This window comes from Trichoderma asperellum, chromosome 2 (assembly GCF_020647865.1).
Source record: "Trichoderma asperellum chromosome 2, complete sequence".
In the NCBI taxonomy this organism is placed as follows: domain Eukaryota; kingdom Fungi; phylum Ascomycota; class Sordariomycetes; order Hypocreales; family Hypocreaceae; genus Trichoderma; species Trichoderma asperellum.
Window position 1 is genome coordinate 2,114,112 of NC_089416.1, and position 26,910 is coordinate 2,141,021.

The 26,910-nt window shown below is 49.1% G+C and overlaps 12 protein-coding genes across 12 annotated transcripts; 4 read left to right on the top strand and 8 right to left on the bottom strand.

Annotated features, from left to right (window-relative positions):
* Nucleotides 1-929: 929 nt before the first annotated feature.
* On the bottom strand, nucleotides 930-2,875 carry TrAFT101_003009 (uncharacterized protein; the record flags this gene model as incomplete). Its single annotated transcript, XM_024905009.2, has 4 exons — nucleotides 930-1,756; nucleotides 1,822-2,203; nucleotides 2,269-2,621; nucleotides 2,845-2,875. The coding sequence occupies 4 exons, from the start codon at nucleotides 2,873-2,875 to the stop codon at nucleotides 930-932; spliced, it is 1,593 nt and encodes a 530-aa protein (XP_024764136.2).
* A 579-nt stretch (nucleotides 2,876-3,454) lies between these two features.
* On the top strand, nucleotides 3,455-3,868 carry TrAFT101_003010 (uncharacterized protein; the record flags this gene model as incomplete). The annotated part of the gene is made up of 1 exon (XM_024899422.1): nucleotides 3,455-3,868. One exon carries the CDS (start codon nucleotides 3,455-3,457, stop codon nucleotides 3,866-3,868), a length of 414 nt encoding a protein of 137 aa, XP_024764137.1.
* A 59-nt stretch (nucleotides 3,869-3,927) lies between these two features.
* Nucleotides 3,928-5,803, bottom strand: TrAFT101_003011 (uncharacterized protein). Its single transcript, XM_066126761.1, has 3 exons — nucleotides 5,271-5,803; nucleotides 4,297-5,193; nucleotides 3,928-4,225 (listed from the first exon to the last, which is right to left on the bottom strand). The coding sequence occupies exons 2-3, from the start codon at nucleotides 4,873-4,875 to the stop codon at nucleotides 4,022-4,024; spliced, it is 783 nt and encodes a 260-aa protein (XP_065982868.1). The 5' UTR covers nucleotides 4,876-5,193; nucleotides 5,271-5,803; the 3' UTR covers nucleotides 3,928-4,021.
* A 749-nt stretch (nucleotides 5,804-6,552) lies between these two features.
* TrAFT101_003012 (uncharacterized protein) lies at nucleotides 6,553-7,869 on the bottom strand (the record flags this gene model as incomplete). The annotated part of the gene is made up of 1 exon (XM_024905008.2): nucleotides 6,553-7,869. The coding sequence occupies one exon, from the start codon at nucleotides 7,867-7,869 to the stop codon at nucleotides 6,553-6,555; it is 1,317 nt and encodes a 438-aa protein (XP_024764139.1).
* Nucleotides 7,870-8,703: 834 nt separating this feature from the next.
* TrAFT101_003013 (uncharacterized protein) lies at nucleotides 8,704-11,114 on the bottom strand (the record flags this gene model as incomplete). Its single annotated transcript, XM_024899514.2, has 5 exons — nucleotides 8,704-9,024; nucleotides 9,089-9,189; nucleotides 9,251-9,712; nucleotides 9,777-10,908; nucleotides 10,980-11,114. The coding sequence occupies 5 exons, from the start codon at nucleotides 11,112-11,114 to the stop codon at nucleotides 8,704-8,706; spliced, it is 2,151 nt and encodes a 716-aa protein (XP_024764140.2).
* Nucleotides 11,115-11,151: 37 nt separating this feature from the next.
* TrAFT101_003014 (uncharacterized protein) lies at nucleotides 11,152-11,578 on the bottom strand (the record flags this gene model as incomplete). Its single annotated transcript, XM_066126762.1, has 3 exons — nucleotides 11,152-11,217; nucleotides 11,295-11,387; nucleotides 11,459-11,578. 3 exons carry the CDS (start codon nucleotides 11,576-11,578, stop codon nucleotides 11,152-11,154), a joined length of 279 nt encoding a protein of 92 aa, XP_065982869.1.
* Nucleotides 11,579-11,970: 392 nt separating this feature from the next.
* On the bottom strand, nucleotides 11,971-12,920 carry TrAFT101_003015 (uncharacterized protein). The gene is made up of 5 exons (XM_024901759.2): nucleotides 12,716-12,920; nucleotides 12,624-12,661; nucleotides 12,489-12,562; nucleotides 12,333-12,423; nucleotides 11,971-12,277 (listed from the first exon to the last, which is right to left on the bottom strand). Exons 1-5 carry the CDS (start codon nucleotides 12,754-12,756, stop codon nucleotides 12,273-12,275), a joined length of 249 nt encoding a protein of 82 aa, XP_024764141.1. The 5' UTR covers nucleotides 12,757-12,920; the 3' UTR covers nucleotides 11,971-12,272.
* A 228-nt stretch (nucleotides 12,921-13,148) lies between these two features.
* TrAFT101_003016 (uncharacterized protein) lies at nucleotides 13,149-14,904 on the top strand. The gene is made up of 2 exons (XM_024899426.2): nucleotides 13,149-13,497; nucleotides 13,572-14,904. Exons 1-2 carry the CDS (start codon nucleotides 13,306-13,308, stop codon nucleotides 14,613-14,615), a joined length of 1,236 nt encoding a protein of 411 aa, XP_024764142.1. The 5' UTR covers nucleotides 13,149-13,305; the 3' UTR covers nucleotides 14,616-14,904.
* TrAFT101_003017 (uncharacterized protein) lies at nucleotides 14,693-16,148 on the bottom strand. The gene has a single exon (XM_024899425.2). It carries the CDS (start codon nucleotides 15,920-15,922, stop codon nucleotides 14,897-14,899), a length of 1,026 nt encoding a protein of 341 aa, XP_024764143.1. The 5' UTR covers nucleotides 15,923-16,148; the 3' UTR covers nucleotides 14,693-14,896.
* A 679-nt stretch (nucleotides 16,149-16,827) lies between these two features.
* TrAFT101_003018 (uncharacterized protein) lies at nucleotides 16,828-18,578 on the top strand. The gene has a single exon (XM_024899470.2). It carries the CDS (start codon nucleotides 17,438-17,440, stop codon nucleotides 18,296-18,298), a length of 861 nt encoding a protein of 286 aa, XP_024764144.1. The 5' UTR covers nucleotides 16,828-17,437; the 3' UTR covers nucleotides 18,299-18,578.
* TrAFT101_003019 (uncharacterized protein) lies at nucleotides 18,546-19,349 on the bottom strand. The gene is made up of 2 exons (XM_024899427.2): nucleotides 19,003-19,349; nucleotides 18,546-18,919 (listed from the first exon to the last, which is right to left on the bottom strand). The coding sequence occupies exons 1-2, from the start codon at nucleotides 19,271-19,273 to the stop codon at nucleotides 18,681-18,683; spliced, it is 510 nt and encodes a 169-aa protein (XP_024764146.1). The 5' UTR covers nucleotides 19,274-19,349; the 3' UTR covers nucleotides 18,546-18,680.
* A 189-nt stretch (nucleotides 19,350-19,538) lies between these two features.
* On the top strand, nucleotides 19,539-26,835 carry POL2 (DNA polymerase epsilon catalytic subunit). The gene is made up of 3 exons (XM_024899460.2): nucleotides 19,539-20,369; nucleotides 20,447-20,592; nucleotides 20,653-26,835. Exons 1-3 carry the CDS (start codon nucleotides 19,762-19,764, stop codon nucleotides 26,550-26,552), a joined length of 6,654 nt encoding a protein of 2,217 aa, XP_024764147.1. The 5' UTR covers nucleotides 19,539-19,761; the 3' UTR covers nucleotides 26,553-26,835.
* The last annotated feature ends 75 nt before the right edge of the window (nucleotides 26,836-26,910 follow it).

The following is a 26,910-nucleotide window of genomic DNA, read 5'->3' on the forward strand; positions in this document are numbered from 1 at the left end:
CGCGAGCCGCATAACCAACGCAAACGAAGGATCGACGTTGGCAATTACGACCATGCAGCGAATCGCAAATTTTTTTTCCCGACCAGTGGGGGGAAGCTATTCCCATCTCACCCACTCACCCCGGAACAGCTCTGTCCTCCTGCAGCTGGAGCCCCCAAACTCGGGCTACAGGACCCTCTGCTACCACCAATGGCTTCCATGTGACAAAACTATCGACATCCAGGGTCCCAGATAGCGCCTCGATACACCACCACCACCACTACCACCACCGCCGGGGATACCGGAGGAAACGCTCCTCGCGGGAGATGGGGCTCTCATGGTGACCTAACAAAGCTCTCTCAGTAGTTTGCGTGCGGTGGAAAGAAAGCACCGTTCCGACTGATCTCCATTCTCAAGCACCAGATTCGGGTTGTGTCAGCTCGGTGAATTCCCCCTCCCCTGACAGTTGGCCTTACTGCGGTAATGCGCGTAAAAGGAGTACCGGTTGGCGCCAAAGTTGGCCATATTCACTTATATCCTAGCACGTAAGTCGCAGCACTGAGTCAATAGGGTTTACTTAATACGTAGCTGCACTTACCGAGTGGTGTTAGGCATGGGGTGACAGAAAATACACTGCTTATTGCATGTCAACATGGATATTTATAGCAACAGACTGGCGGCGTTTTCTATCACCCGCACATTAGGTACTCAGTACTCCGTAGTGCTCATGGTATTAGTATTTCGCATTTGTCACCCGCATGTTTGGCAGTAATAGTGTTCATAGGTGTAGATATTTCGTATTTGTCGTTTCTATCTGAAATGTATATGTCTTCATGCCCTTATTCATCGTTCTTCTATCCATACTCCTTCTTTAATCATGCTCACCAAATCATTCTATCTGTAATTGTTGCTCTGTTTTATGTGGTATCCGGTTTTCTCAATAAAGTCTCTTACTCAGCGCTCCTCTTAAGGTCCTTAGCCAGAAGGGACTCGCCAGTCATCTCCTCGGGCTGGGGCAGGCCCATGGCAGCCAAAATAGTAGGAGCAACGTCACCGAGGACACCGCCCTGCTTCTTGAGGCTCCAGCCCTCAGGAGCATTGGCCATGATGAAAGGCACCTTGTTGGTGGTGTGGCTAGTCTTGGGCTTTCCATCGGCGAACTTCATCTCCTCAGCATTGCCGTGGTCGGCAGTGATGAACAGGATGTAGCCTTCCTTCTTGCAGGCGTCCAGAATCTTTCCGATGGCCTTATCGGTGGCGGCACAGCCAACGATAGCGGCCTCGTAGACACCGGTGTGGCCCACCATATCAGGGGGAGCAAAGTTGTTCATGACGAAGGGGAACTTCTGCTCTGCCAGACGCTTGGCAACCTGGTCGGCAACTCCATCCGCAGACATCTCAGGGGCCTGGTCGTATGTTGCGACGGTCTTGTTGGAGGGAACAAGGTCCTGGTCCTGGTCACGGGTCTCGAGGTGGAAGACCTTCTCAACACCACCGTTGAAGAAGAAGGTGACGTGAGCGTATTTCTCAGTCTCGGCAACGTGCACCTGCTCAACGTTTTGCTTTCCAAGCCACTCAGCCAAAACGTTGTCCATCTTCTGAGGCTCGAAAGCAACATCGAAGGGGTAGTCAGTCTTGTATCGAGTCATGGTAACGAGCTTGTTGATCTTAGGGTAGGGGAAGTCGGGCAGCACGGATCGATCAACATCTCCCAGGAGCTGAGTGATTTGTCGCGCACGATCGGATCGGTAGTTGAAGAAGAAGACGGTGTCATCATCTGATCCATAGAGGTTAGCCTGACCATGTTTCTATCTGACAGTACAAAACTTTCGAAAGACTTACCCTTGATGCGGCGCTCGTCGCCACCGACAATGATGGGGAGAAGGAACTCATCTCTGTTGTTTTTGCCCTCTGTCTCGTACAGTGCCTTTACAGTAGCGACGGGATCCTCGCTCGCCTCGCCCTCGCCAAGAACGAGGCCCTTGAGAGCAACCTCAACACGCTCCCATCGCTTATCACGGTCCATGGCGTAGTACCTGCCGACAACGGTGGCAATCTCACCAAGGCCGAGCTCCTTGATAAAGTCAACCAGCTCCTCCATGTAGCCAGCACCAGACTTGGGGTCGGTATCACGGCCGTCACCGAAAAAGTGGATGAAAACCTTGGGGACGTTGTATTTCTTGGCGGCCTTGAGGATGGCGTACAGGTGCGTCTGCTTGGAGTGCTAAATGGCTGTTAGCATCCCACATATGAGGCTTCTCAAGAGCTAGAATTGAGTAGGCCACTAACCACACCACCGTGAGAAACCAGACCGCAGAGGTGCAGGCGGCCATTGCCGCTCACAACACCCTCAAGAGTCTTCTTGAGGACCTCGTTGGAGTCGAATTCCTCCTTCTTGATCGACTGGTCGATGCGGACAACATCCTGCCAGACAACACGTCCCGCACCAATGTTCAAGTGGCCGACCTCAGAGTTGCCCATCAAGCCCTCGGGCAGTCCCACCGCCAGCGATGAGGCATCAAGCTCGGTAAATCCAGTCTCGCTCTGGGAAAGCTCGTCCATCACGGGCGTCTCGGCGGCCGCAATGGCATCGCCATCCTTGGGGCTCTCGTCAGATGGGATACCCCATCCATCAATAACGACTATAAGACCGCAACAGTAGTAGAATTAGCCACCCAAGCTCAAGATACACCAACACGAAGCAAAAGGTAAGGATATAATCGGGTTTTTTGGGCAGCGGGCCATCGCTCGCTGGGACCGTGGCCGGTGCTGATTTTACGCGGCGCATGTTGGGACGCGGAATGGGCTGAGGACCAGGAGATGGATGGCGGGGCAGTGGCTGTGGTTGAGGAAAAGATAACGTACTGAGGCAGGCCTTTTGCTCTGTCTTAGACATGGTGAGACAGAATGAAGCAGTATACGGGCTCAATTGCACAGATTCAGCGGGATGAGAAGAGTGTAGGGAGGAAGAAGAGGACCCTGGGTGCGTGATTTGATGGGGAGATCAAGTATTTTTTTCCAAGCTGCAAAACCAGAAACATGCCGCCAGTACCTACTAAACGCATTGGATGGTGGGGTTGATAGGCTACCGATGTCATAGATGCGCCGCCGATAAGTGTTGTAGCGCCTCCCTGGAGAGCCTTCAGGCTGGCTGTTGCTGCGGCTGCGCTAGAGAGCCTCCGTGCATCGGGCCGTTTTTTGCCCTGGCCGCTAGGCTCCGTCCAATCTCTGGCGGCTGCTGGCGAACATTCCCCTCAATAACGCCGTCAAACGCTGCCTACGACAAGCAAAATCTCCGTGGGCCAATCAATCAGGGCATGCAGCTCGCAGCTACAACAGGTGATCGAACTACTATTACCTATCGATATTGATCACTATCGGTTGTCTGGCAGAGCCTTTCTCAGTGCCCTGCTCGTGTAACCAACGCAGAACCAGCCAAGACACACTGTCTCCTCTATTCACACGAGCAGTCGCCATGGCCTCGGAGCTCCCAACCCTCGCTCTGCCTTCCACCCTGTCCCCGGACGACCTCGACTCTCTCTCCGAGCTGTCCATTGTCCTAGCAAAAGTCCGCGCTGGACTCAAAGCCTCTGCTCCTACCGGTGCTACAACAGAAGCTACTCCTGGTGGACCGAGCAGCGGCGGCCAGCAGCTCTCATTCAAGGACGTTCCCGGTGCCACCGACAAGCTTAAGCACAAAGTACAGCACGCCAGAGCACAAGTCCGCGCGTTACCAGACATGGATCGCTCCATCGACGAGCAAAAGGCCGAAATCAAGGAGCTCGAAACGCGAATTGAGATGCAACGCGCCTTGCTAGAAAAGCTTCGTGAGAACGGAATGCAATTCAGCAAGGACGCATACCCGGGCGGGGACAAGATGGAGTTGTGAGGAGAGACGGCTACAACAACCCTGAACCTCGCACGAGCCCAAAATGAAGTTCGAAATGATCTCTCGATATTCTCAGGTGGCTACGGGTTGGCTATCAAGAAAATATGCAATTCTCGATAATACGTCTACTGGGAGTCTGCTTTTCTCATCAGACTATTTTGGCGGAATCCCAACCTTGCTCAGTATCCCCTCCACACTGACGCCTGGTTTTCCCGGTACAATCTTTGTCCACACTTCCTCGTCAAGCCTCTGGGCTTCAGATAAAGTGGTCCAGTTCGGACTCTGAGTTGTCTTTAACCATTTGAAATCATCAACTTGGTCCCACTGATTCTCAGTTGATTTATCGGCTTCCGTCAGCTGTACAGAGTTAGCATGGCTCAGTACTGAGCAAATTATGGTATCAAATGATAACAGACGACGATACATACATAGCATGACGGAAGAGGGGCGAAACGCATGCCTGAGCAGTCTTCAATGATCGGGTGACTGGCGCAATGCAGGTAGATGTTGACATTTTTGCAGTCATGAATGCGAACTTGTCGCGCTATAACGACAAGAGTACTGTTGGACACATCGTTGATGTGTACGGGACCACTGACACGACCGGTCACAATAAGGCATCTATCGATATTTTTAAGCATAAGACCGGGGAATGGGGCTCCTTGGGCTGTGGGTATTGAAAGGTCAATAACACAGTCCTTGAGGTCCCGAAGCCAACCTGCTGACGTAGCTCGCGAGGCCGAGGATGGAAGTATGATGTGGAGACCGGTCTGATCGGAGATGCCAATATTTTGAGCAGCAGAGAAGCTTGGCTTGCGGATTGATGAAGGGTCTGAATTGGCCAGCTCGAGGTTATAGTCTTTTTGTTTGGGCGACAGATCTCCTACGATATCGTCGGCCTCGTCTGAAATGTCTCTCGTCGTCGCTCCCGGTGCGTCTTTTGGGTCATGTGGGCGTCGAGATAAGCTGCCAGGATTCAATCTCGGGTCGTTTTCTGGAGCGCCCATGTCGACGTGGTCTGTACCCGTACGTCTGAATTGGAACCGCGATTTTGGAGCTACTTTGGCCAGTGTTTCATTGAGCTTATCTTGCAGACTTTTGATTGCCTGTTAACATTGCAATCAGTCGGCTTCTCTTACTATAGAGCTATTAGGGGTGACGGACTTCTGAGTATTGGCGACGATCGTATGCAGGAGTGAATTCGGCAGCATCAGCAACTTCGTTCTGAAGCTTGCTAATACCTGCGAGAATGTGGTCTGTAGCTTCTTGTCGTTCGCCCCCGACCCCAGATAAATGAGTTAATTGGCCAATCTGATCTTGAAGAACTGGTAGAAATAGCAAGGAACGTCAGCAATCATGCAGTGATAAATTAGCTTTTTTGTATAATACGGAAATGACCAACCTTCGATGGAATCGCGAAAGTGGCGATAGAATTTCTGATTGGGATCCATGATGATGCAGCTTCAATCTGATACGCAGTGATTCGTATAAACTCCGATCTTGTGAATAAAATGGTAGAATAGGCAGCTCCTCGAGATCTGTCGACAGGGTGCGCAGGGAGTTATTTATCTTTGTATCTGGAGTATTGATGCTGCCTGGCCAATTGCTTCGTATAAGTTCAACCAGCTCCGTCCCAGGCAGCTTCTAAACGCTTCTTCTTACACCGGAGCCTGTCAGCTGGTCTTGCCTTGCAACGCAACACGCGATCGCCACGAGGCAGCCAAATTGCACGGAGCTGCGGGACACAAACAACGCTACAGCTGGGTTCTGAACGGCGTGTAGTTTTGGGGCAATCGTGCGTGTCGCGAAAGTGAGAGTTTGAGTCCAACGATGACAAGTAGAGAGAAAAGGGGAGAAGGAGAGAGGAGAGGAGAGGCAAAAGTTGGGGAGCTGCACGAAGCAAGGCAATAATGAAGACCGCAGCGTCATGCCAAAATCGAACCCCACGTACCCTTTATAGAAGACAGGGATTAGCATTGGAGAATACTATGTACATGCAGCAAGTAATAGTACAGCAGAAGGGAAAAGAGGGGTTCAGGGAGCAGAGCTGGTCAGGGGATCTAGCTGCGCTTTAGCTTTGGTTCGGTGGGGACGGGCTCTTGTGCATGGAGACGTCATTTTGGGCTGTGGCGGATTCGATCTCTTTGCTCATACGACTTTTGGTATCACAGTTACTGTTTACTGTATGCTGACTGCTGTTATATGTCCGTGGTCACAAGATTGGGGCAGCAATATGCGGCAAATAAAGCCATTCACGTAGTCAAGGAGCAGCATCGCTAGAAACCCAATATCCATTCTCGTATCATACAGTAGGAAAGAAAGGGGAGCACATAAATTCAGAAACGAGCCAAACAACAAAGATTGCCAAAGACAAGAACTGCCGTGGCCACTGTTTCCAACCCCCCAACCTCCTTAAATCCCTTGCGTGCCAATTAGCATGTATATACAAAGTGCAGATTGCACCCAAAAAACCAATCGCTGTCTCCTCGCTCTCCTCCACGTCCATCCGCCGAGGATAAGAAAAAATCATTCGCTTGCTTGTTGTACATCAAACTCGTTGTGGTTATCAAATGCTAGGGAGCGCTGTTCGAGGCTTGCAGTCGCCAAAGCCCCCATGTGAATGATACAATTTGTGGTGGCAATGCCCTATCTTCGCATGGGGCCGTCTCAGAAAGCGAGATCGGTTATGTGAATTGAGGGTGTCGAGTCGAAGCTCTAGCTTGAAGTCGTTGCTGATAACGAAATGGAGGAAAAGATAGAGGCTTGAATTCGGGATAAGCTCTCTCCTCAGGATCAGCTTCTGGCTGGTTTTGCTTTCGAAGCTCTCCTCTGGCTTTGCATTTGGAATGGCGGCGTTTGATGGACATCTCCCCAGACTGCTCTTGCTTCTGTGGTGAAGCTTGCTGCCGCTTAAGAGCTTGGTTCTGATCCTTCTTTTGAAGCGGTGTTACCTCCCGTTCTTTCTGCTGAAGCTGTTCTTTGGCCTTGCATTCAGCGTAATAGCGTTTGATGGGCAGAGCCTCAGGTTGCTCTCGCTTTTGTGCTGGAGTTCGAGGCTGCTCTAGGGATAGAGCTTGCTCTTTCTTTCGAAGTTCTCTGGCTTTCCATTCAGCATGTGAGCGCTTGATGGAGAGAGGCTCAGGTTGCTCTCGCGGCAGTGGCGGAGTTTGGGGGCGAGTTTGTGGTCCCTTCAGAGACGGACTCTGATTTCGGGATGGCGAAGGAATTTTCTTGCTCTTAAGCCCCTGGTTCTCTTTTTGAGGGGAAGCTGAGATCATCTTGCTTCTCAAACCCTGATTCTGTTCCTGAGGGATGGTCGAAACCTTGTCGCCCTCGGATGTTTGGGTCTGTTCATTAGCAAGTGTCGAAACCTCCTCGCTCTTCGATTCCGAGTTTTGTTCTTGAGCCAATGCTGCAGCTTGCTCAGCCTCCAATCTTTGTCTCTCTTTTTCGTCAGCTTCACGCCTCAATCTTTCCATCTCCGCAATCTGAGCTCGTGACAAGAAGTAAGGATGCAGAAGCGAGCTCTTCTGCCATTGCTTGGACTGACACCATGCGTTGTAGTTTCTGGTGATGTGCGTCCATGGAGGCATCATATGAAGTTCTTTCACTATTCCGTTGGGGGCAGTCACAATAATTGTCGGAATGCACGGCGGCTCTGGCTCTTGTGCTTGGTCAGGCATTTCGTCAATATCCATGGCTGTGTCGAGAGCAAGAGGCGGCGTGTTGAGTCTTCGGTGCATGACTGGCTTAAACATCTGGTCGAGGGCTTGGTACAGAAAGTTGATGCCATTTTGCGATATTATCAGCAGTGCCGTGGCCGAAAATTTGCAGAACTTCCGTTTCTTAAACCGGGTTTCTTTTGCGACCTTGCTGAGTTTGGTGAGGCCATTGAGGATCTTGGCGTGAGGAGACCCATTGCGAGTAGCTAGACCTGAAACTCGGTTCTTGATGCCGCTCCCAATTGCTCGGGGCGAGAGTCTGTGCATAAGATTCATCATGGTGACTATCTTGAGGTTGAGAAGTGCAAGATAATTCAATGTGTAAACACTGCGTTGATATTTGGCGTAAGTATCTTGAGCGCTGCTTTGATATATGGCGTAAGTGTCTTAAGTACTGCGTTGATAATGTGCGTAAGAATCCGGTGTGCTGTAGATTGAAGCGAATGGTGCAAGATACAAGATATCTCTATATGTGGGTGCGGGTTGCAGAGCAAAGGAAATTCTTGATCGAGTGGGCGGAAGCTGGAGAATTAATAGAAATTTGAACACAACAAAAACTCACTTTGAGCTGGGTTTGTTTACCATGGCCGCGTCACTTCTTGTTCAGATTTCAATATCGATCTCAATCCACACACTCTATTACTCCCCAGATGGCCTGTAAATGGGCCAGCTAGTAGAAGCGTTGACGACAAGTTCCTAATTTTATTTCTACTACGTGGGTATTCCCTTTGAAAGACGAAAACCTTCAAACTTGATGCACTCTAAAATCGACGATAATGAGGTAAAGTATAAACCATCCCACATATATCTATCCACAAAGTGGCTTTTCATGCTTTTGTTTCTCGAGTTTCGTTTCGTTCCGCATTTCGTTCCGTTTCGTTTCAAGGGGCAACCGCTGCCAAAAAGTCAATGGGCTTTTGTGGAAAAGCATATGAGCTATAAAAATCTATAACAATGATATCTTTGTTTACGCACATTCACTTCAGCAATAACGCCGAATTTACTCTAAGGAGATGGAACGTAGGGCATGTATTCAAGCCATCCGGGTCAATACGGGACATGGACAAATGGCGATCAAATGATTTTAATTTATTACATTATTATTTATTTATTTCACGCGTATGACCTGGCTCTACCAAACCCCGTTGGCCGTTTGCCTCCATTTTGCAATTGGGGGATGTTTGGCAGCTGAAACGGTTTCTTCTGAGGAATCTCAATTTCCGTATTGACCGCCCGCCACATCTCCCACATTGTCGCCCTCTTCGCTGGCAACATGCTGTACTGTAGACTATACAGATTTTTTCTGTTGATTGGAGGAACGAATTGCCCAGTTACCAAACAAAGCAACACCCGTGGTGACAAATAGTGCTTTCGTATACGTTGAGCCAGTTGAAAGTATTGGTGAAACATGGCCCGGAAAGGAAGGGGAATGCACTACAAAGATTAACTTCGGTTCTTGGCCAAATAAAAACCAAATGAATTAATGAGGAAAGCTTACCTTGAGGTAAATAATAGAGGTAGGGGGTTCATTAGAAATTTTATCATTAGCGTCGGAAAGTTTATAATCATGGGTATCTCGAAGTTCAAAACGAATGCCACCTAAGTCCAAGTTAGCCTTATTTTTAAACGGCATCAATGCTGCTGCTGCATCTGTGCTCACCTGGTAGTCTACTCGGGTCCTTCAATCTCAACATTAAGGCAAACAGGGGGAAGTGGTTCAAACATGATAGTAGCGTATCAAAGCCCGCCTTCATTGAGATAATGATCATTCTACCAATGGCGAAATTAAGATAGAAGACCATGACGGTAGGCAAAAGAAAGAACAAAAGGGTGAAGAGAATTGTCCCGACAAGCAGCTGGTCGAGATCATAATCGCACGAATCGATACGATTGCGGAGAACATTGTGTTTTTTACCTCGAAATAAGTGAAACAGAGACCGCAGGATGGTGAGCTGCCAGTGATATATGCGTGCAGATGCGAGATAGAATGAGTAAATGTGCATAGTAAGAACCGACAAAAGATCAGAGAACATTGAAATTGGCATACTCGCTCCGGCAAAGGATGAGAATCCCACGAACCAAATAATATGCGGCAGGGCGGGGCTCAATGTCTCGATGCAGCCTGCAATGCGAGGTTATGTGTCAGCTTGCAGAAATTTCACAGTGGTTAAGGGGCTGCAACTTACTTGACCAATAGTCGATAACCCAGAGAAACAAATCGCCTAGAAAGGCAGCCAGTTCACCATTGAGCTTTAGACCCGCAGGCCAGTCCATCAGCCACGATATGCCACTTTGAAGAGCTTCCACGGTATAGACGCGAAGGAGATCTCGTATTTGGTCTGCAACCCACTCCTTGTGCTCAATGATGTACGAGCCCACTGCCATGCCAATAATCACATCGTTGGCAACAAGCCATAGACTGTTGTAGAAACGAATGTAATCCGGATGACTGGTGGTAACGCTAGCCCAGTTGGCCTTGCGCTGGCGGAGAGTGACGTATTGCATTGGCCAGTAGCAAAACTGCTGGAGGCGAATCTCAATCTGCTGGGCTGTTGCTGATATATCCTTGAGGGCAGCATAACCAGGCTTGGCCCGAAATTCCAGGATGATGAGTAAAATCTCAGCCAACACTCGGTGGAAGAAAAGCACCAGAATGAAGGCCTGCTGCACAATCGGGAAGAGGTATACAGAAAGCAAAGTCCACAACTGCACGAGCACATAGTTCCGCATTGTCGTGGCAGACTCTACTACTCTCTCGGAGACACTCAGACCACGTTTTGGCCTTGGGCCAAGCCGCCCTACGTTATGCTGTAGGACCTGCTCCAGCTCCCAAGACCAATTTACCTGGTTGACGATTTTGGGCAGCGCCTTATCTCTGGCGGAGGGTACTCGCTTTATTATACTGTGCTGTTTGAGCTTCTCCATTAGTTTGCGCCGATTTTCTTTGTTCGCAGCTGCGTGCTTCGCCTCTTCGCTATCATCTTCGCCACTCGTTACATCGTCGGGGAACGACCCTTTGTCTCCTAGAGCTAACGCAATCGGGTTCAAGGATATGTACTGCATACCCTTGGGGTGAGGCCTATCATATAAGATAAGCTGGACGCTAGAGGCCTTGGCACAGGCAATCCTGGGATATTGGCTATGGATGCTTGTCTTGGCGCATACCCACGAAGGGTCAACCTCAGTTTGGCTTGCTATGTTAGCAACTCCTAGGACATGCATCGACGAATGCCCACAGAGGTCATATATCCGGCTCGGGGAGTGGGGGCCACTCCGGAAGAAGGTGCCGGACTTGAGATGGAACTCGACATTATGCGCCTATACATCAAGCTGATTAGCGATCAGACTCAAGGGAAAAGAAGGACGCCTTGGCAAAGAAAAAAGCTAACATCAACATCTTCAAGGATAGTGACGACGAAAACATCGAGCGTCGAGTTCCTCCAACCGACGACAACGCCAGCGCGATCGGATCTGCGAATGTCCGTCGGCCAAAACACTCTCATTAACCCGTCATGCTCTACCATGACAAAGGATCGCTATCGGCAAGGCAGAACACAGCACTCAGAAGGAGCCTCGTCGTCTGAGCTGTTCTCGTGCAGAGATGCCCGTTCCGTGTTGGCGTGGGTGCTATCATAGTGATTAGCCTCGGCACCAGACTAAAAGAATATATGCCTTCTCTCGCAATGTTGATATATAAAACGTACAAGCCTCGTCTCTCCCCTCGCTAGCAGAGCCACTGGCACAAAGATAGTGATGAAGATAATAGTCAGGACCACCAGGCCGCGGGCTGCACGCAACTAGATTCAAAGAAAGAAAGATGACACGTCAGACATGCCCAGACTGTATGGCGCACGCCGTTGCGACTTACAACAACTCCGTATTCGGCGGCAAATAAGACCAGCTCATAGAGGCGTGTAACCAGGTCCCAGCGCGCGGTGATGTAGCCAGCGACGAAGATGCCGAGGGTCACGGTCGAGAAGGGGTGCATAGAGCGTTACTGCTGCCGGTAGGACATGCCGCTGGCCAAGGGAGCAAGGATCGATCTTTGAGGCCAGGCTGTGAGCTCGGAAGTGGGATGTCGGGCGAGGGACGGCGGAGTCGCGCGCGTATCGTCGTAAGCTCGGCGTCAAGTCCCTAGGAGCCGGCGAGCACTATGGTCGCGATAGTCGCTGCTGGGTGATTGGGATGCCCAGCAGATTCCCGGGGCCGCACACTGGATTATATACTGAAGCCAACAGGCGCTCAATGGCAGCTCGACGGGTTTCGAGAGGCTTTGTCCAGCTATCCCTGATGGCACGTAGCCAAAAGTGCAAAGGTGAGCGGCTGGCAGCGCTCCTCCACTAAAAAGCCAGCCGCCCGCCAAGAGTGGAGGCTTTGGGTGCTTCGGTGGCCGGGCAGCGAATCACGTGGCTTGTAATTGACGACGTATCCTCTGCTTGCGTATATCACGACGGCTGCGGCCCAGAAATGGACCAGAAATGGATTGTTTGGGCTGGACATGCGCCTTGGAGCATGCAGATTGTCAATTTACAACATGTCAGAAAACGCCGTTGCGACATTTATATGTACAGATATGAGCTGCAAATACGAGATTCCAGGTCTAAGCCGCTCTGCAGGCCAGCGCATCTCGGCCTTTTCCATGGATACAAGCCCCTTCTTTCCAAACATCGAATCAAACATTATTATTCTAGACCACGATTAATAAAACAGGACATCTCCTTGCGCTTGATTCGTGGACTTACTCCTGGGCGCCGTTAACCTTACGTCGTTTTCCTTATTGTCTTCCCGAGCCTCGTCAAGAAGCTTATCTATTCCTCGGTCTTTTAGTGCAACCTAAATTCAAAATGTCAGCACGATATCGTTCCTTTCTCTCCATCTCAGCGTCTGAAATTCCATACGCTTAGGCACTTTTGATACTCATTGAATAGGCCAGCACATTCCTTGTTGTCCTTCTCTGCTCCACGAAGATACTCTGTGTATGTGTAAGTTTGAGAACTACCCATGAACATGAGGAAAGAAAGGGCACAACTCACTCTCGCTATACCACTTTAAAAAGCAAGTATCGTAGCGCCTTGATTCTTGTATGAGTATATTATCATTCGTGCGTACCCCGGAAGATGCTTACTCCTTCACTTCATTACACTCTGGTGCAAGTGATGCCGACATCTTGGACAGGCCGAAACAAATAGCTCTAGATCAGACGCCTGATTGCTAGTATTCCGCTCAATGGATTTGGAACCTTAATCAGCAAAATATTCGATGTCACGGATCAATTATAAAGGATGTAGAAAGGATAAATGTTTTGATTTCCAAAGATGACGAGTTCAAGAAATGGCTTATTAGTTAGTACTGCCCATAACAGCTAAAATCGACTCCTCCAAAAACTGTCATTGCATACCTCAGGCCCGATCCCCACATAAAACGGCCACAACGTCACACCCCATTGGTCATGTCGACGTAAGAGGGCTAGTCTGTTAAGCACATTGAACCTTGTCCGCTTGATGTAACTTTGTACTGCGTAGCTCGCCAGCATCAATTAAAGCTCTCCAATCACAATCCGATCGCGTCACAGACGCGCTTTTGGAAGTTCGACAACGCCAGATACAACGTCATCTGGGGCCTGTGGAAATCAAGTCCGGTCGTTGCTGCTAGAACACTAAAAGATACAAATTCGATTGATTGATTTTTTTTTTTTTTTCCCTTTTCCCCGCCATCATGGCGCCTTCAGCCGCCAAGCTCAAAGAAGCGCTCATTGAAGGAACTTGCGAAATATACAAGGCAGAGCCCGACGGCACCTCTGTCAATAAAGTCCGGCGGCATGTCGAAGAAAAGCTCGGGCTAGATGATGGCTTCTTCACTAGCGATGCATGGAAGCAGAAAAGCAAGACGATTATCAAGGAGCAAGTGGTTAGTATAACGAGCAGAGCAGTCTGTCAGTTATGCTGTATTTCTAGCTTACCCCGCTAACTTTATGTCACCAGGACAAATTGCTTGACGAAGATGGTTCCGAACCAGAAAATGAACCTGATACCAAAGTTGGTATCAAGAGACAGTCATCTGAGGCTGAGTCTCCACAGCCTAAGCGACGGAAGAAGGCATCTGGGCCTGTGAAGAGGAAAGAGGAGTCAGACGTTGAGGAAACTCCCAAAAAGGAATCCAAGACTAAGGTTAAGAAGCTTGCATCGCGCAGCAAGGCCAAGTCAGACGCCTCCGAAGAAGAGGATACCAAGTTAGGAGAGATTCCGTCACCTGATAAAAGTCGGAAACGAAGCGTAAAAGATGAATCTGAAAATGAATCAAAGCACAACACCCCCAACAAAGGTGATTCCGCTGCTATTAAGAAACAAGAAACACCAGGCGACGAGAAAAGGCCGTCATTAAAAAACCAGCCGGATTCGGAAGCAGAAGATACAAAGGCAGATATCAAGGATGAGTTGAAACTAGAAGTCAATGAGGAGGACGAGTATTCCGATGTAATCGACGAGCCACCGATCCCAAAACGCAAGAGAGGCGAAAAGAAAGAGAGCTCATCAAAACCAAAAGCTTCCAAGTCAGCAATTAAGAAGGAGGCCACCAGTACAGATGATCCCAAAGATGCAGAGATTAAAAAGCTACAGTCACAACTCACCAAATGCGGCGTTCGCAAGCTGTGGCACATAGAACTCAAGCAGTATGGGGACAATACCGGAGCAAAAATTCGCCACCTAAAGAAGATGTTATCCGATATTGGTATGGACGGGCGTTTCTCAGAGGCCAAGGCCCGCGAGATCAAAGAGATGCGAGAGCTACAGGCAGATGTCGAGGCAGCTCAGGAGATGGACCGCCTCTGGGGCACAAGCTCAGGTGGGAGGGCTAGCAGAAGTAAGAGCAGCGTAACCAAACAGGAAACCAAGCCAGGCTATGGGGAGGATAACGAGGACGACGTCGATGATGGTGATGATGAAGAGCCAACATCTTTTGCTGCGAGGCGAAGGAAAGCCCACGCGGATCTCGCATTTCTGGGGGATGACAGCGATTCCGATTAGGCGACTGCAGGTCAGTCACGTACTCAACCACCCTCTACTCGCACAATGTGTCGGATGTAATATTTGTCAAACATGTGGCGGCTAGCATTGTAATTATGATTTAACGAACATCTCGCAGAAGAGGTTAAGATCATGTCATTTCACAGCCTTTTCCTCCTCTTTCTCTCATATTGTCTGTATTTTTACAATGAAATGCTTGGGCGAACAATGGAACATACAAAGGAGCAAGAACAAAATAAGTTGATCAGTTCATCATTAATAAATGCTCGACGCTTGAAAAATTACTCTGTCCAGGCCCTGTACACGATTCTAGCACCATAAGTATCTCCCTTCTTCAAGATGACCATGTCCTTCCACTCGGGAACATTGCACGCATTGATCCAACGGCCGGGCTCGCAGCAGAACGCACTTCGTGCGCCTCTGGCGGGCAGACCCTCAGCAGCGGGCACATTGGTCATGTCACCGGTATAGAACTGGAATGATGGCTCTGTGCTGAGGACTTCCAAATGAATACCGCTCTTGGGGTGGAAGGCAGACATGTTGAGAGCAAGAGGCTGTGAACGAGTGTCGATCGGTACGGATGACGGGTCAGCGGTGGTTGTGAAGCAGCGATCGATTTCCGGTCCGGTGGCACCCAGAACGAAAGGCTTGGATGTGTCAAGCTCGGGGAAAGGAACGGGGCCACCAAGAGGAATAGAATCCTCCTTGGCGGGGAGATGATTGTTGGTTGCAAGAGTGACGGTGGTGCCCGTAATGTTTTCATCGCCAGTGAGGTTGAAGTAGGAGTGGTTGGTCAGGTTGATGATGGTCTCGTCCGCACCTCCAACCAGCTTTGCCTCGTACTCAATGCCCAGGACGATGGTCTCCTTTCCGTTAACAACTTGGTTTCCAGTGGTGTAGATGACCTTGGCCTCCACAGCACCAGGGTAGCCCTCATCGCCATCCTCGCTGCGGAGAGTGTATTCAACGCTTTCGCCACCCTTCAAGCCTTGCACGCCAGGGATCTCTCTGGTTCCCACGGCCGTAGGGCCCTTCCAGATACGCTTGCCCCAGCCTTCGTTGCCGCCGTGCAAAGTGTTGAGGCCGTCGTTGGCAGCAAGCGTGTACTCCTTGCCGCCGTTGAGGCTGTTGATCTTGGCGTCTTTGATGCGGTTTGCGATGCGCCCAATGGTCTCTCCGAAATAGGCAGAGTTGTACTTCACATATTGCTCTTGTTCTGGGAATCCAAGAACAATGTTTGTATCCTTGACCTTGAAGTCCTGGATAATGGCCCCAAGGGGCAGGAATTTGAAAGCAGCGTCGGTCATGGTGATGTGATGGGAATGCGGGCAAATGGGTAGTTAAAACAAGGTTGTGCTGGAAATCTGCAGGGTCTTCCGGTGGTGTTTATATTCGGCAGACTGTTCCACGGATACACAAGCTATATAGACTAGTATAAAATCAAGCACAACAACGTCAGCTATGGAGAATTTATGGGTGCAATGGCGATTATCTCGGATGTATTGTGGCCTCCTAGTCCCCGTTTCTTCGGAAAAGGGAGCGCATTCAGGCTGTTTTAAAGGCTTCGCGGATCCTCTGCGCGGATATATGTGCCAAGGAGCTCCACCGTCACGCAGAGGCGTTCGATGACGGCGGGGCAATGGCGGGGTAGTTGGAGGCAGTTGGAGACGTTTGCTGCGCAGTCGCATCGCAAAATTCGGGGTCTTGCAAGGAGCAACCCGCCAAGCTTGCGGATGCCTAGATGGAAGGCAATATAGCCAAAATATGGTGTTGGCCCATCATCAAGGGCCAATAATTTCTAGCAAGCTGCTTGGCGTATCTGAAAAGCTCGGCTGTCCTTGCTAGCGATGCTCAGGTACATCGGTACATAGGTAGGTATCAGGTAATAGAGAGAGGTAATCAATCCTCCACAGAACTTAAACACCAGGCACCTTAAAACAGGCAGTCTACATACAACGTGGCAGCATAGTGTGCCCAATATTTTCAAAATAATTTACTCGCTCAGGTTGCTTATCCTCACGTTATTTTTCTCCCTCTATCACAGATCATCGCGTGTTAGAAGTTCCTCATTTGCGGCCTCAGAAAGGATATCCATTTGTTACTTCACAGTGGGGGCTTGAGCTCTTCGCCGGCAAAATTCCTAGCCAACTCCATAGCGCCTTGTACCTGGTCTACGGCACCTAGGTTTGCTTGATTGTGGAGACCGAAGAAATGTCTCTTCCATACAGCTCTAATATGCTGGTCTATGAATGCAGCTTGAAAACACCTCCATACCAGGGTAAAGAGCCGCCGTGGATGTCATACTCGCAGCAGCTATCGACACCTGCTGCTCTTTGACATCGGCTGTCAATCTCCCGAGCTTGAGGCGTGCCTTACAGCGAGTTTATGCGTGCTACCCGCAGGTGCAGCCCGCTTTTGCCCGGCTGCAGCGCCATCAGATCGCTGCTGCTTTCCACGTGGCGTTGTGTCGACTTCGCAGAGGCGTCGCCGGGTCTTGTGACGCGCAGGCCAACCGGCGCCAGACAGAGAGTTGCGCTTCTGGCAGCTTCAGGCAATTGATGCGGCTCGTGCCACTGATGCCGCCTTTCGACCAATCTCTAACAAGGCAGCTAGAGGCAATTATCCTTGCTTGCGCCTCTAGAAACCCTTCAGGCCGGCGCCTTCTGTTTGCCGGCGAGGCTGCTTGACCGCTTTCCGGCCCCCTTCTATCTGATACCCGCTAACGTCTCGTTCTCTCAACATCCTCTCCAGCCCTCTCCCCGCGGCGTTTTCTCATTCCCGGCTTCAGGCCTTAAACAACCCCAGAAAGAAGGTTAAAAACCATGACTGAATTTGTAAATGCCACCCCAAAGCGAAAGAGAGGGCCGGATGCATGTCCTTCGCCGCTAAAATTCTCATTCGATCTCTCCGCGACCGGCCCACCGGAAGATGGCAGCAACAGCCCACACTCCTCAACCGTCGTACACAGGTTTCGCGGCCTGGCTCTCGGAAGTGGAGGCAGATCTGTTGAATCTGCCGATGAGATGGACACAGAATCCGATGAATCAATGAGGAAACGCCATAGATCAGACGAAAGTGCCCATACTATTGCGGAGATGCAGCAAGAGCCACCATTTCGGCCAGAGATGGAGCTCAAGCCAGGGATCGAAACGGGCGAAGTGATTGAAATGACTGATCGTCCAACACTGCAGCTAGAGGTTCCTCATCCATCAACTGAAGGTCTGCTCCAAAACGCATATCCATCCATCAACCGCCTATCGGAGTCCCAGTCTAGAAAAAAGAGAGCCGGCACCCCGCCCCTGCGCTTCAAAAAAGGGCATCCTCATGAGGGACTGTCCGACGCCGATGATGAGGCAGAAGTTGTAGATCCTTTGCGAGCCTCGCTAACATGGCATGAGGACGAAATCACTATTTACGACCCGAATGATAAAGATGACGATGGCACTGGCATTAATGGCATTGGGTTTAAACCCACCCCAGCACTCGCTCATGCAAGGGTCATGAAGAGGCGGCAGCAGATGGCGGAATACAGAAAACGAGAAGAGAACGAAGCAAGGAACAAGAGGAGCCAGAGACGTCGAGGGGAGGCTGCTGCACCCGCCAGGCGGGATCACAAGTCACTACCTTCAAGGAAAGTCAGATTTACGGATGGGGAGAGCAGAAATCTTACTATGACGGCATGATTATGATATTATTGAGGATTGGCGAACTTGGGAGCAATATTCTGGCATGAGCAATGATATCAAAACGATATCAGATGAATGACGGCGTTTGATGGAATTTCATGGCTTGGACGAAATATTTATGCAAACACTCTCGAGGCAGAGAAGGAACATGGGCCGGCGGCGTTGGGATTTTTGGTGATGATGGTACTGTTTGCGAACAGCAAACAGGGGATGAATTCAGGGCTTTTCAATAATTCCGTTGAGGCTTTGGTTTATTCAATATATATGCTTTGGACAACCCTCCTCGTAATATCGTATTGAAAAGAAATTTGTCGTTATATCCAAGTAGAATTTTTTATTCATACACATAATGGTACAAGGCAGCACATCTGCCTAAGCTTCACCAAAACTTATACCAAGCTCTGTTTCGGGCTTTTTGCTCTTCCTCTATCCTCTGCTGCTCGCGCCTCTCTTCAGCCAGCTTCCTTGCCTGCTCTTTTTTGTTCTGCGTGACCACTTCAATGTGTCGCTTCATCTGGATCTTCTCGGCACGCCGGAGGTACTGGCAGTATTCGTAAGAGGCTATGCTACCTAACATGAAGAATCCAACTGCCCAATTGGCGGATTTAGCGGCATTGCCTGCATTATAAGAGGAACGTTAGTTAACAGCTTGGTTCTCCGCCAGAGCACTCTTGGTATTAAAGATGTGGTCGCCAGCCTACCTTGAATCACAAACTTCAAGCCGCCAAGGCCAGCACCAGCCCCAATGCCGGTCAAAAGTCCTTGCCGTGCGCAGGGTGTGTTCGCTATGTTTGTGAAATCCTCCTTCTTTATCATAGAGACCGCCGCTGAAAACGCAGTCTGAGAAGTCGGAGTTCCATCAGGGTTCTTGGCCGACTCTGGAACCTGATCGCCTTCTGCTATCGGCTTGGACCACACATGCAGAACTTTTTCGTTCGGATTGGGCCGTTCATTGTCATTGGTCGGGGCCATTTCTGGCTACCTTGCTTGTCGAACTGGTAGCATGGACGTTCTGGGGCCTAGGAATCGACCGGCAGCAGTTATGACGCTCAAACGATTTATCGTCGAATTGGCGCTTCTGAGTGGGCTGTGGCTGTGTTAAGCTCTTCAGTGGCTGAAAATCAATTAAAGGTGTGGCGCTTACTAGCAAGACTGGGTCGCGTATCAGCGCGTATCAACGCGTCTCCCTGACAGCTGCCCACACACATCTTCGCGAAAGATCCTCTGCGGGCGACGGTCATTTGGTGCGGGCCACTACCTCTTGATTTTGTCTACTTGCCCGGTCAACCACTGCACATTCTGCGCTGGACAGAAGAAAACAGCAGCTGCTTCGAAATCACCCCCTTGATATTATAGCAAGCCAGTGCAGAATATCATAACCCATGACGAGACTATCAACCGATTGAGTTCGAGTTCTCTAATTGCCAAATTGGCAGCGACCCCTCTATAACGCCTCTGCGATGCCGAACACATCTCTCCGCCGCCCAGCAAAGGGCTATAAAAGAGGAGGCAAAGTTGCATACCATGGCCAAAAAACTCGAACTTTCGCTGCGTCCTCGAGGGCCGAAGGTACCTCTGCAGACGAAAAGTGGGAGCGTACTCGTTTGGCCCAGAGCATTGACGACAAGATGGGATTTGCACGTTATGAAAGTGGAAAGAGGAAAGAAGGATGGCTAGTCAACGTTCAGCCGACTTCTATCGAGGACGAGAGAATACCAGGTGGCCGAGCAGCGCTGGACTGCTACTTCATAGAACTTGATGGGAGCACATTCAAAGCTACCGTCGAGTACGATCCTTACTTTATAATCGCGGTTAAAAAAGGCCGAGAGTCTGAAGTTGAGGAATGGGTGAAGAGAGTACCTGGTGGTGGGGTTGTAAAGTCCGTCAGGAGAATGGAAAAGGAAGATCTCAGCATGCCGAATCACTTGATGGGCTACCGACGGACATTCATCGAACTCAAGTTTGCCAACGTCAACGATCTGATGTCCGCAAGGAGAGATATCATGCCGATTGCAGAAAAAAATAGGAAGAACATGAATGCCATGGATGCATATGCTGAGGTTGCGACGTGAGTGCCATTAACAGATGCCATGGAGGGGCATTTTTCTTCTTCAATATTGGAGATTTTAACATTTACGACTATAGGATGAGCGGCGACTTCGATCTTTTTGATAATGACTTACGAGATGACGAGCGAAACGCCAGTAATTCTATTTCTGAGGCGAGCGATTTCATCGTTGACATTCGGGAATACGATGTTCCATACCATGTTAGAGTAATGATAGATTTAGGTATTACTTTATATATGGCAAGATCTGGACGCTTGGCGGTTTGGCTAACAAATTTGTCAGATATACGAGCCGGAAAGTGGTATTTTGTCGAAGCAAAGCATGGCGTCACTAAGATTATACCAAACGAGGAGAGGTCCCTGCCAGCCGATCCAGTCGTCATGGCATACGATATCGAGACATCGAAACTCCCCCTAAAATTCCCCGATGCCGCTACCGATCAGATTATGATGATATCATACATGATTGATGGCCAAGGATTCTTGATCACAAATAGAGAAATCATTTCTGAGGACATTGGCGATTTTGACTACACACCAAAGCCCGAGTATCCTGGCCCTTTCATGATTTTCAACGAACCGGACGAGAAAGCTGTTATCGAAAGGTTCTTTCTTCATATCAAAGAGGCACGCCCCACCGTTATTGCGACCTACAACGGTGACTTCTTCGATTGGCCTTTTGTCGAAGCGAGAGCGAGCATAAATGGTATCGACATGTACCAAGAGATTGGCTGGAAAAGAGACAGCGAAGACCAGTTCAAGTGTAACTATAGTGTTCACATGGATTGCTTCCATTGGGTCAACCGAGATTCTTACTTGCCTCAAGGATCTCGAGGTTTGAAGGCTGTTACAGTCGCCAAGCTCGGGTATGACCCCGATGAACTCGACCCAGAATTGATGACGCCATATGCGCAAGAGCGACCACAGACGTTAGCAGAGTACTCAGTCTCCGATGCTGTTGCGACCTATTATCTGTACATGAAGTATGTACATCCTTTCATTTTCTCCCTCTGCACAATCTTGCCACTGGGAGGAGATGATGTCCTAAGAAAAGGTACCGGTACGCTCTGTGAGATGCTTCTGATGGTGCAAGCATACCAGAAGGAGATCGTGCTGCCGAATAAGCACGTAACTCCGAAAGAAGCCTTCTGGGATGGTCACCTTCTCGACTCTGAGACGTATGTCGGCGGTCACGTCGAGAGTATTGAAGCCGGTGTCTTTCGATCTGATATCCCCGTCAATTTTGCCGTCGATCCCGGCGCAGTTGATGAACTCTTGCGAGATTTGGACAATGCGCTGAAATTCGTCATTACTGTTGAGGAGAATAAATCTCTAGACGATGTTACCAATTATGATGAAGTCAAGCAACAAATTAAGAGCAAGCTTGAGGCCTTGAAAGAGACGCCCAATCGAAACGAAAGACCGCTCATTTATCATTTGGACGTCGCCTCTATGTATCCCAACATCATGACAACAAATCGATTACAACCAGATTCCATGATTTCGGAATCAGATTGCGCGGCTTGTGATTTCAACCGGCCAGGCAAAACATGCGATCGGCGGTTGCCTTGGGCCTGGAGAGGAGAATACATTCCTGCCAAAAGAGACGAGTATAACATGATTCGGCATGCTCTCGAGAACGAAAAGTTTCCTGGGAAAACACCGTATGCTCCTCCGAGGACATTTCAAGACTTGACGACAGATGAGCAAGCGAATTTGGTGAGAAAACGTCTTCAGCTCTACTCTCAGAAGGTATATCACAAGATTCACGACTCTACTACCATTGTTCGAGAGGCAATTATTTGTCAGCGTGAAAACCCTTTCTATATCAATACTGTCCGTGATTTTCGTGATCGTCGTTACGATTACAAAGGCAAAGCCAAAGTGTGGAAGGGTAAAACGGAGGCGCTAAAGTCATCTGGCGCACCCGGCAATGAGATTGACGATGCAAAGAAGATGATCATCCTATACGATTCTCTACAGCTTGCGCACAAAGTTATCCTAAACTCTTTCTACGGATACGTCATGAGAAAAGGTTCTCGGTGGTACTCTATGGAGATGGCGGGTGTTACCTGCTTAACAGGAGCCACAATTATTCAGCTTGCTCGTCAGCTTGTTGAACGCCTTGGAAGACCCCTCGAGCTGGATACCGATGGTATTTGGTGTATGCTTCCTGCTACTTTCCCAGAAAACTTTGCGTTCAAGCTAAAGAACGGCAAAAAGCTGAACATATCATATCCTTGCGTCATGCTTAACCATCTTGTGCATGACAAATTCACCAACCACCAGTATCAGACCTTGGTGGATCCCAAAACTCATAAATACGAGACTCATAGCGACAACTCCATCTTCTTCGAAGTTGATGGTCCTTATAGGGCTATGATTCTGCCAACTTCGAAAGAGGAGGATAAGAATTTGAAAAAGCGATATGCTGTGTTCAATGACGATGGCAGTCTGGCAGAATTGAAGGGATTTGAAGTTAAACGTCGTGGCGAGCTGAAGCTCATTAAGATCTTTCAACAACAAATTTTCAAATTTTTCTTGGAAGGAGAAGATTTGACGCAATGTTACAACGCCGTTGCCAAGGTTGCAAATCAATGGCTGGACGTGTTGGATAATAAAGGATCTACCCTCGCTGATGAAGAGCTGATGGAGCTGATTTCTGAGAACCGAAGCATGTCCAAGACTTTGGAAGAATACGGAAGTCAGAAGTCGACCAGTATCACAACCGCACGACGTCTTGCCGACTTTTTAGGTGAACAGATGGTAAAAGACAAAGGTCTAAATTGTAAATTCATCATCTGTTCTCGGCCACGAAATGCTCCTGTTACGGAACGAGCTGTTCCTGTTGCCATCTTCTCTGCGGAAGAAACTGTGAAGCGAACATATCTAAAGAAGTGGCTCAAGGAGGAGCCCGCAGATACCGATCCTCGAGCTCTTTTAGATTGGGATTATTACTCTGAGCGTCTTGGGTCTGTGATCCAAAAGCTCATCACCATTCCTGCTGCGTTGCAGAAAGTTCGCAATCCCGTACCAAGAGTCCCTCATCCTGATTGGCTTCAACGAAGAATAAATATCAAGGATGACAAGATGAAGCAAAAGAAACTTACAGATCTCTTCAGCAGCAAAGAACCGTTAGCAGATATTACAAATATTAATCGAGCAGAAGATATGGAGGACTTCGGTGCCAAGCTGCTGAAACCAAAACAACTCGGTGTACTTATTGCGTCGTCACAACCACAAGCCGCTTCTCAGAAACGAAAGTCTCCCGAGCCAGCAGAGGATCCTAATCCAATGGCCGCTTTATCAGGCAACATGCCTGACCCATCAGACGATTATGTTGGATTCTTGGAGTATCAGAAGAAGAAGTGGAAATTGCAAAAACAAGCACGTATTCGGAGGAGGCAGCTCTTTGGCGAGAGGCGAAGCAACGCGAACAGCAACATTCAACAAACATTTATGAAACAAGCGCACTTTACGTTCATGAATACATGGCAACTGCTTCATCTCAAAGCAACCGATACTCCTGGCATTGTTACAGCGCACGTGTTGATAGATGCGAAGATTCACACACTAAAGATTAACGTTCCTCGACAGGTCTTCCTCAATCTCAAGAAGGAAGAGCTACCAGACGTCGAGATTGCTGGGTGTGAAGTTGAGCAAGTCAATTACACTCTTCCAAACGGTCATCAATCCAAGCATCTCTTCAAACTTACTGTGCCGGAAGACGTATATTTCAACGAAGCAGAGAAATTTTCACTGTTGTTCAACCACCCTAGTGTAGAGGGAGTGTATGAAAAGCAAGTACCCTTGAATATTCGCGCAGTCCTTCGACTGGGTAATCTCTGCACCATTGATGAAGAACAGGAGGCTGTTCTTGGTAAGGGTCTCGAACAGGGATTCGACCTAACGGGTCTGAAACGACCTGTCAAAACCAGGACATACCTGGAGTCGTCTCCGTTGGCTTATATCTATATATCGCATATTACTGCAGGAGATCGCCAGATTTTTGGCTTATTCTCTACTACAAGCGACCAAGCCTACGTCGTGATACTGCAGAAAGGAAGAGATTCCGGCTCGGATCTTCCAAACATCACAAGAATGTACTCGGAACTGCTTGCAAAGAGAGCAGGGGAAGCTGCGGGTACGAATTGGCAGGATTGCTTCAGATACCAGGAGAAAATCACTTTCAGGATCACTCAAGTAACAACCCGGCGCAAAGCTCATTTAGAGATAGCCGATGTGGTGAGAAAGCTGCGCAAGGACGAATCACGACCACAAATGATGGTGATCCAATCGTCTCAACACAACCTTCTTGTCCATGACGTCCCCATTCTAGGCGAATTTCCCGTATTGCCCCTCAAGTACGACGCCTCTGACAGCTCATTACCGCCTTTGGGCTGGCAAGCAGTCGTTGCGCGACGCCTAGTTGGGCATTACTTGGGGCTTGGATCCTGGATCTTGCATCTCACAGCTTTGGCACGCTATGGTGATGTTCCGCTGTGTAATCTTGAGCGTGACGATCCTCGGTTCTTAATTGACATTGCTTATGCTCGCCGACTACAGGCGAATGGAGTGGTGCTGTGGTGGTCGCCGGACCCTCGACCAGATCATGCCGGTTATGAAAAGGATGATATTACTGGCTCACTTGAAACAGTCAAGATGCCTAGCATCAACAACCCCGGGACGTTTTCATCGGTCTGCATTGACCTAGATATCCGCAATCTTACCATCAATACGATTTTGACATCGTCTTTGATCAATGAACTCGAAGGCGCTGAATCAATATCGTTCAATCCTACAGCTGATGGGTCAGAGATTCTTGCTTCGGAGAATGGATTTGCGAACGCCGGAGTATTAGTTCTTCGTGAGATGGTTAAGGCGTGGTGGACGGAGGCATGCAAAGGCAGCACCATGGCCGATGTGCTCGTTCAACATCTTGTCCGATGGGTTGAGAATCCAGATTCGTTCATGTACGATCGAGCACTGCATTACTATGTGCAAATGATGTCGCGAAAGGCCTTTCAGCAGCTCATGTCAGACTTCAGGCGTGTCGGCTCGCAGGTCATCTTTGCAAGCGCCAACCGACTGATTCTCCAGACGACCAAGGCTGAGGTTGGCAATGCGTATGCCTATAGCCAGTATATCATCAAGTCAATCAAGAGCAAATCTCTATTCCATTTCATAGACTTGGAGATCAAGGAGTATTGGGACTACTTGGTATGGTATGATGAGTTCAACTATGGCGGTCGGGCTTGTCAAGTGGTTGCAGAATCTGAAGAGCAGGATTTGGAAACCATCATGCACTGGCAGATGGCAACATTCCTGCCCGTTCGTCTGCAGCCCATTTTCCAGGATTGGGTGATTGAGTTCATTCAGCTCATGCATAAACTGAAGAGGCCAGAAAACAATGATCCTGACTCTACTCCACGGCTTACTCAGCTGCCAAATAGAAAGCAGGAGCCCGATGGCGACACTCAAATTATCCTGGGCAAAGCATTTGAAAAGCCGATGAAGAAGGTCATTGTCGGTCTCATCAACCAGCAGAAGCGCGAACTTATGCATCCAGAACTGGCAGAGGACTACAGCTTCCCCTCCTTGCCTGGTTCGCACCTCCCCTTGCGCAATCCCATTCTCGAGCTCGTCAAGTCAATCATGCAGGTACTATCTCTTGATAAGAATATCACACTGGAGGCGAGACTGTTGCGCAAGGAGCTGCTCGCACTATTCGAAATCCGCGAGTTTTCCAAAGAGGGAACGTTTACAAACCCTTCAGAGAGCTTGAAACTACTTCAGGTGTCTTGTGACAGCTGCACTATGACGCGTGACCTGGATCTCTGCCGCGATGAAGATCTGTTTAGCTCTTCCGGCGAAAATGGTGGGCAGAGCTGGCAGTGCGGGTTCTGCAACACCGAGTATGATAGAGTGAGCATCGAGGAGCGATTACTCGCCATGGTGGAAGGGTGGACGACTGAATGGGCTTGTCAAGATCTCAAATGTGAGCGTTGCGGTGCGCTGAGGGTGAATGACTTTATGGAGCATTGCACTTGCAGTGGCGGATGGAAAGAGGTGGTGTCACGGGATGAGATTGTGCGGAAACTGGCTGTTATGAAACGAGTAGCGAAGTATTACGGTTTGAGAATGCTTGGAAATGTGGTGGGTGGGTTGTCTGAGGCTTTGTAAAAACTAAACATGAAAGGCTGGGAAAGGGGGGCCGGGGGGGGCGGAGGAGAACGGCATTGATTTGGCGTTGTTATTTTTGGGAAGAAATCAGGGTTCAAGAAGCTTTGTTAGCTGTGAAATTTATAGTAGGTATATATGTACATGGGCTAGGATGTTCCTAAAATGGGGTGTTTCTTCTTTGTGATACAAGATAGCGCTGCCATTTCTCTGTGACTGCTGAATGGAAGGTCAATGTAAAGTTGGCCAAAAGCGAAGGAATGCCGGGAAATTTTGGTAAAAAAAGGGGTAACCGGTTAGCCACCCTCACATATCTTATTAGTCGGTTCGTACGATGTAAATGCTTTCTGATTTGGCTTTT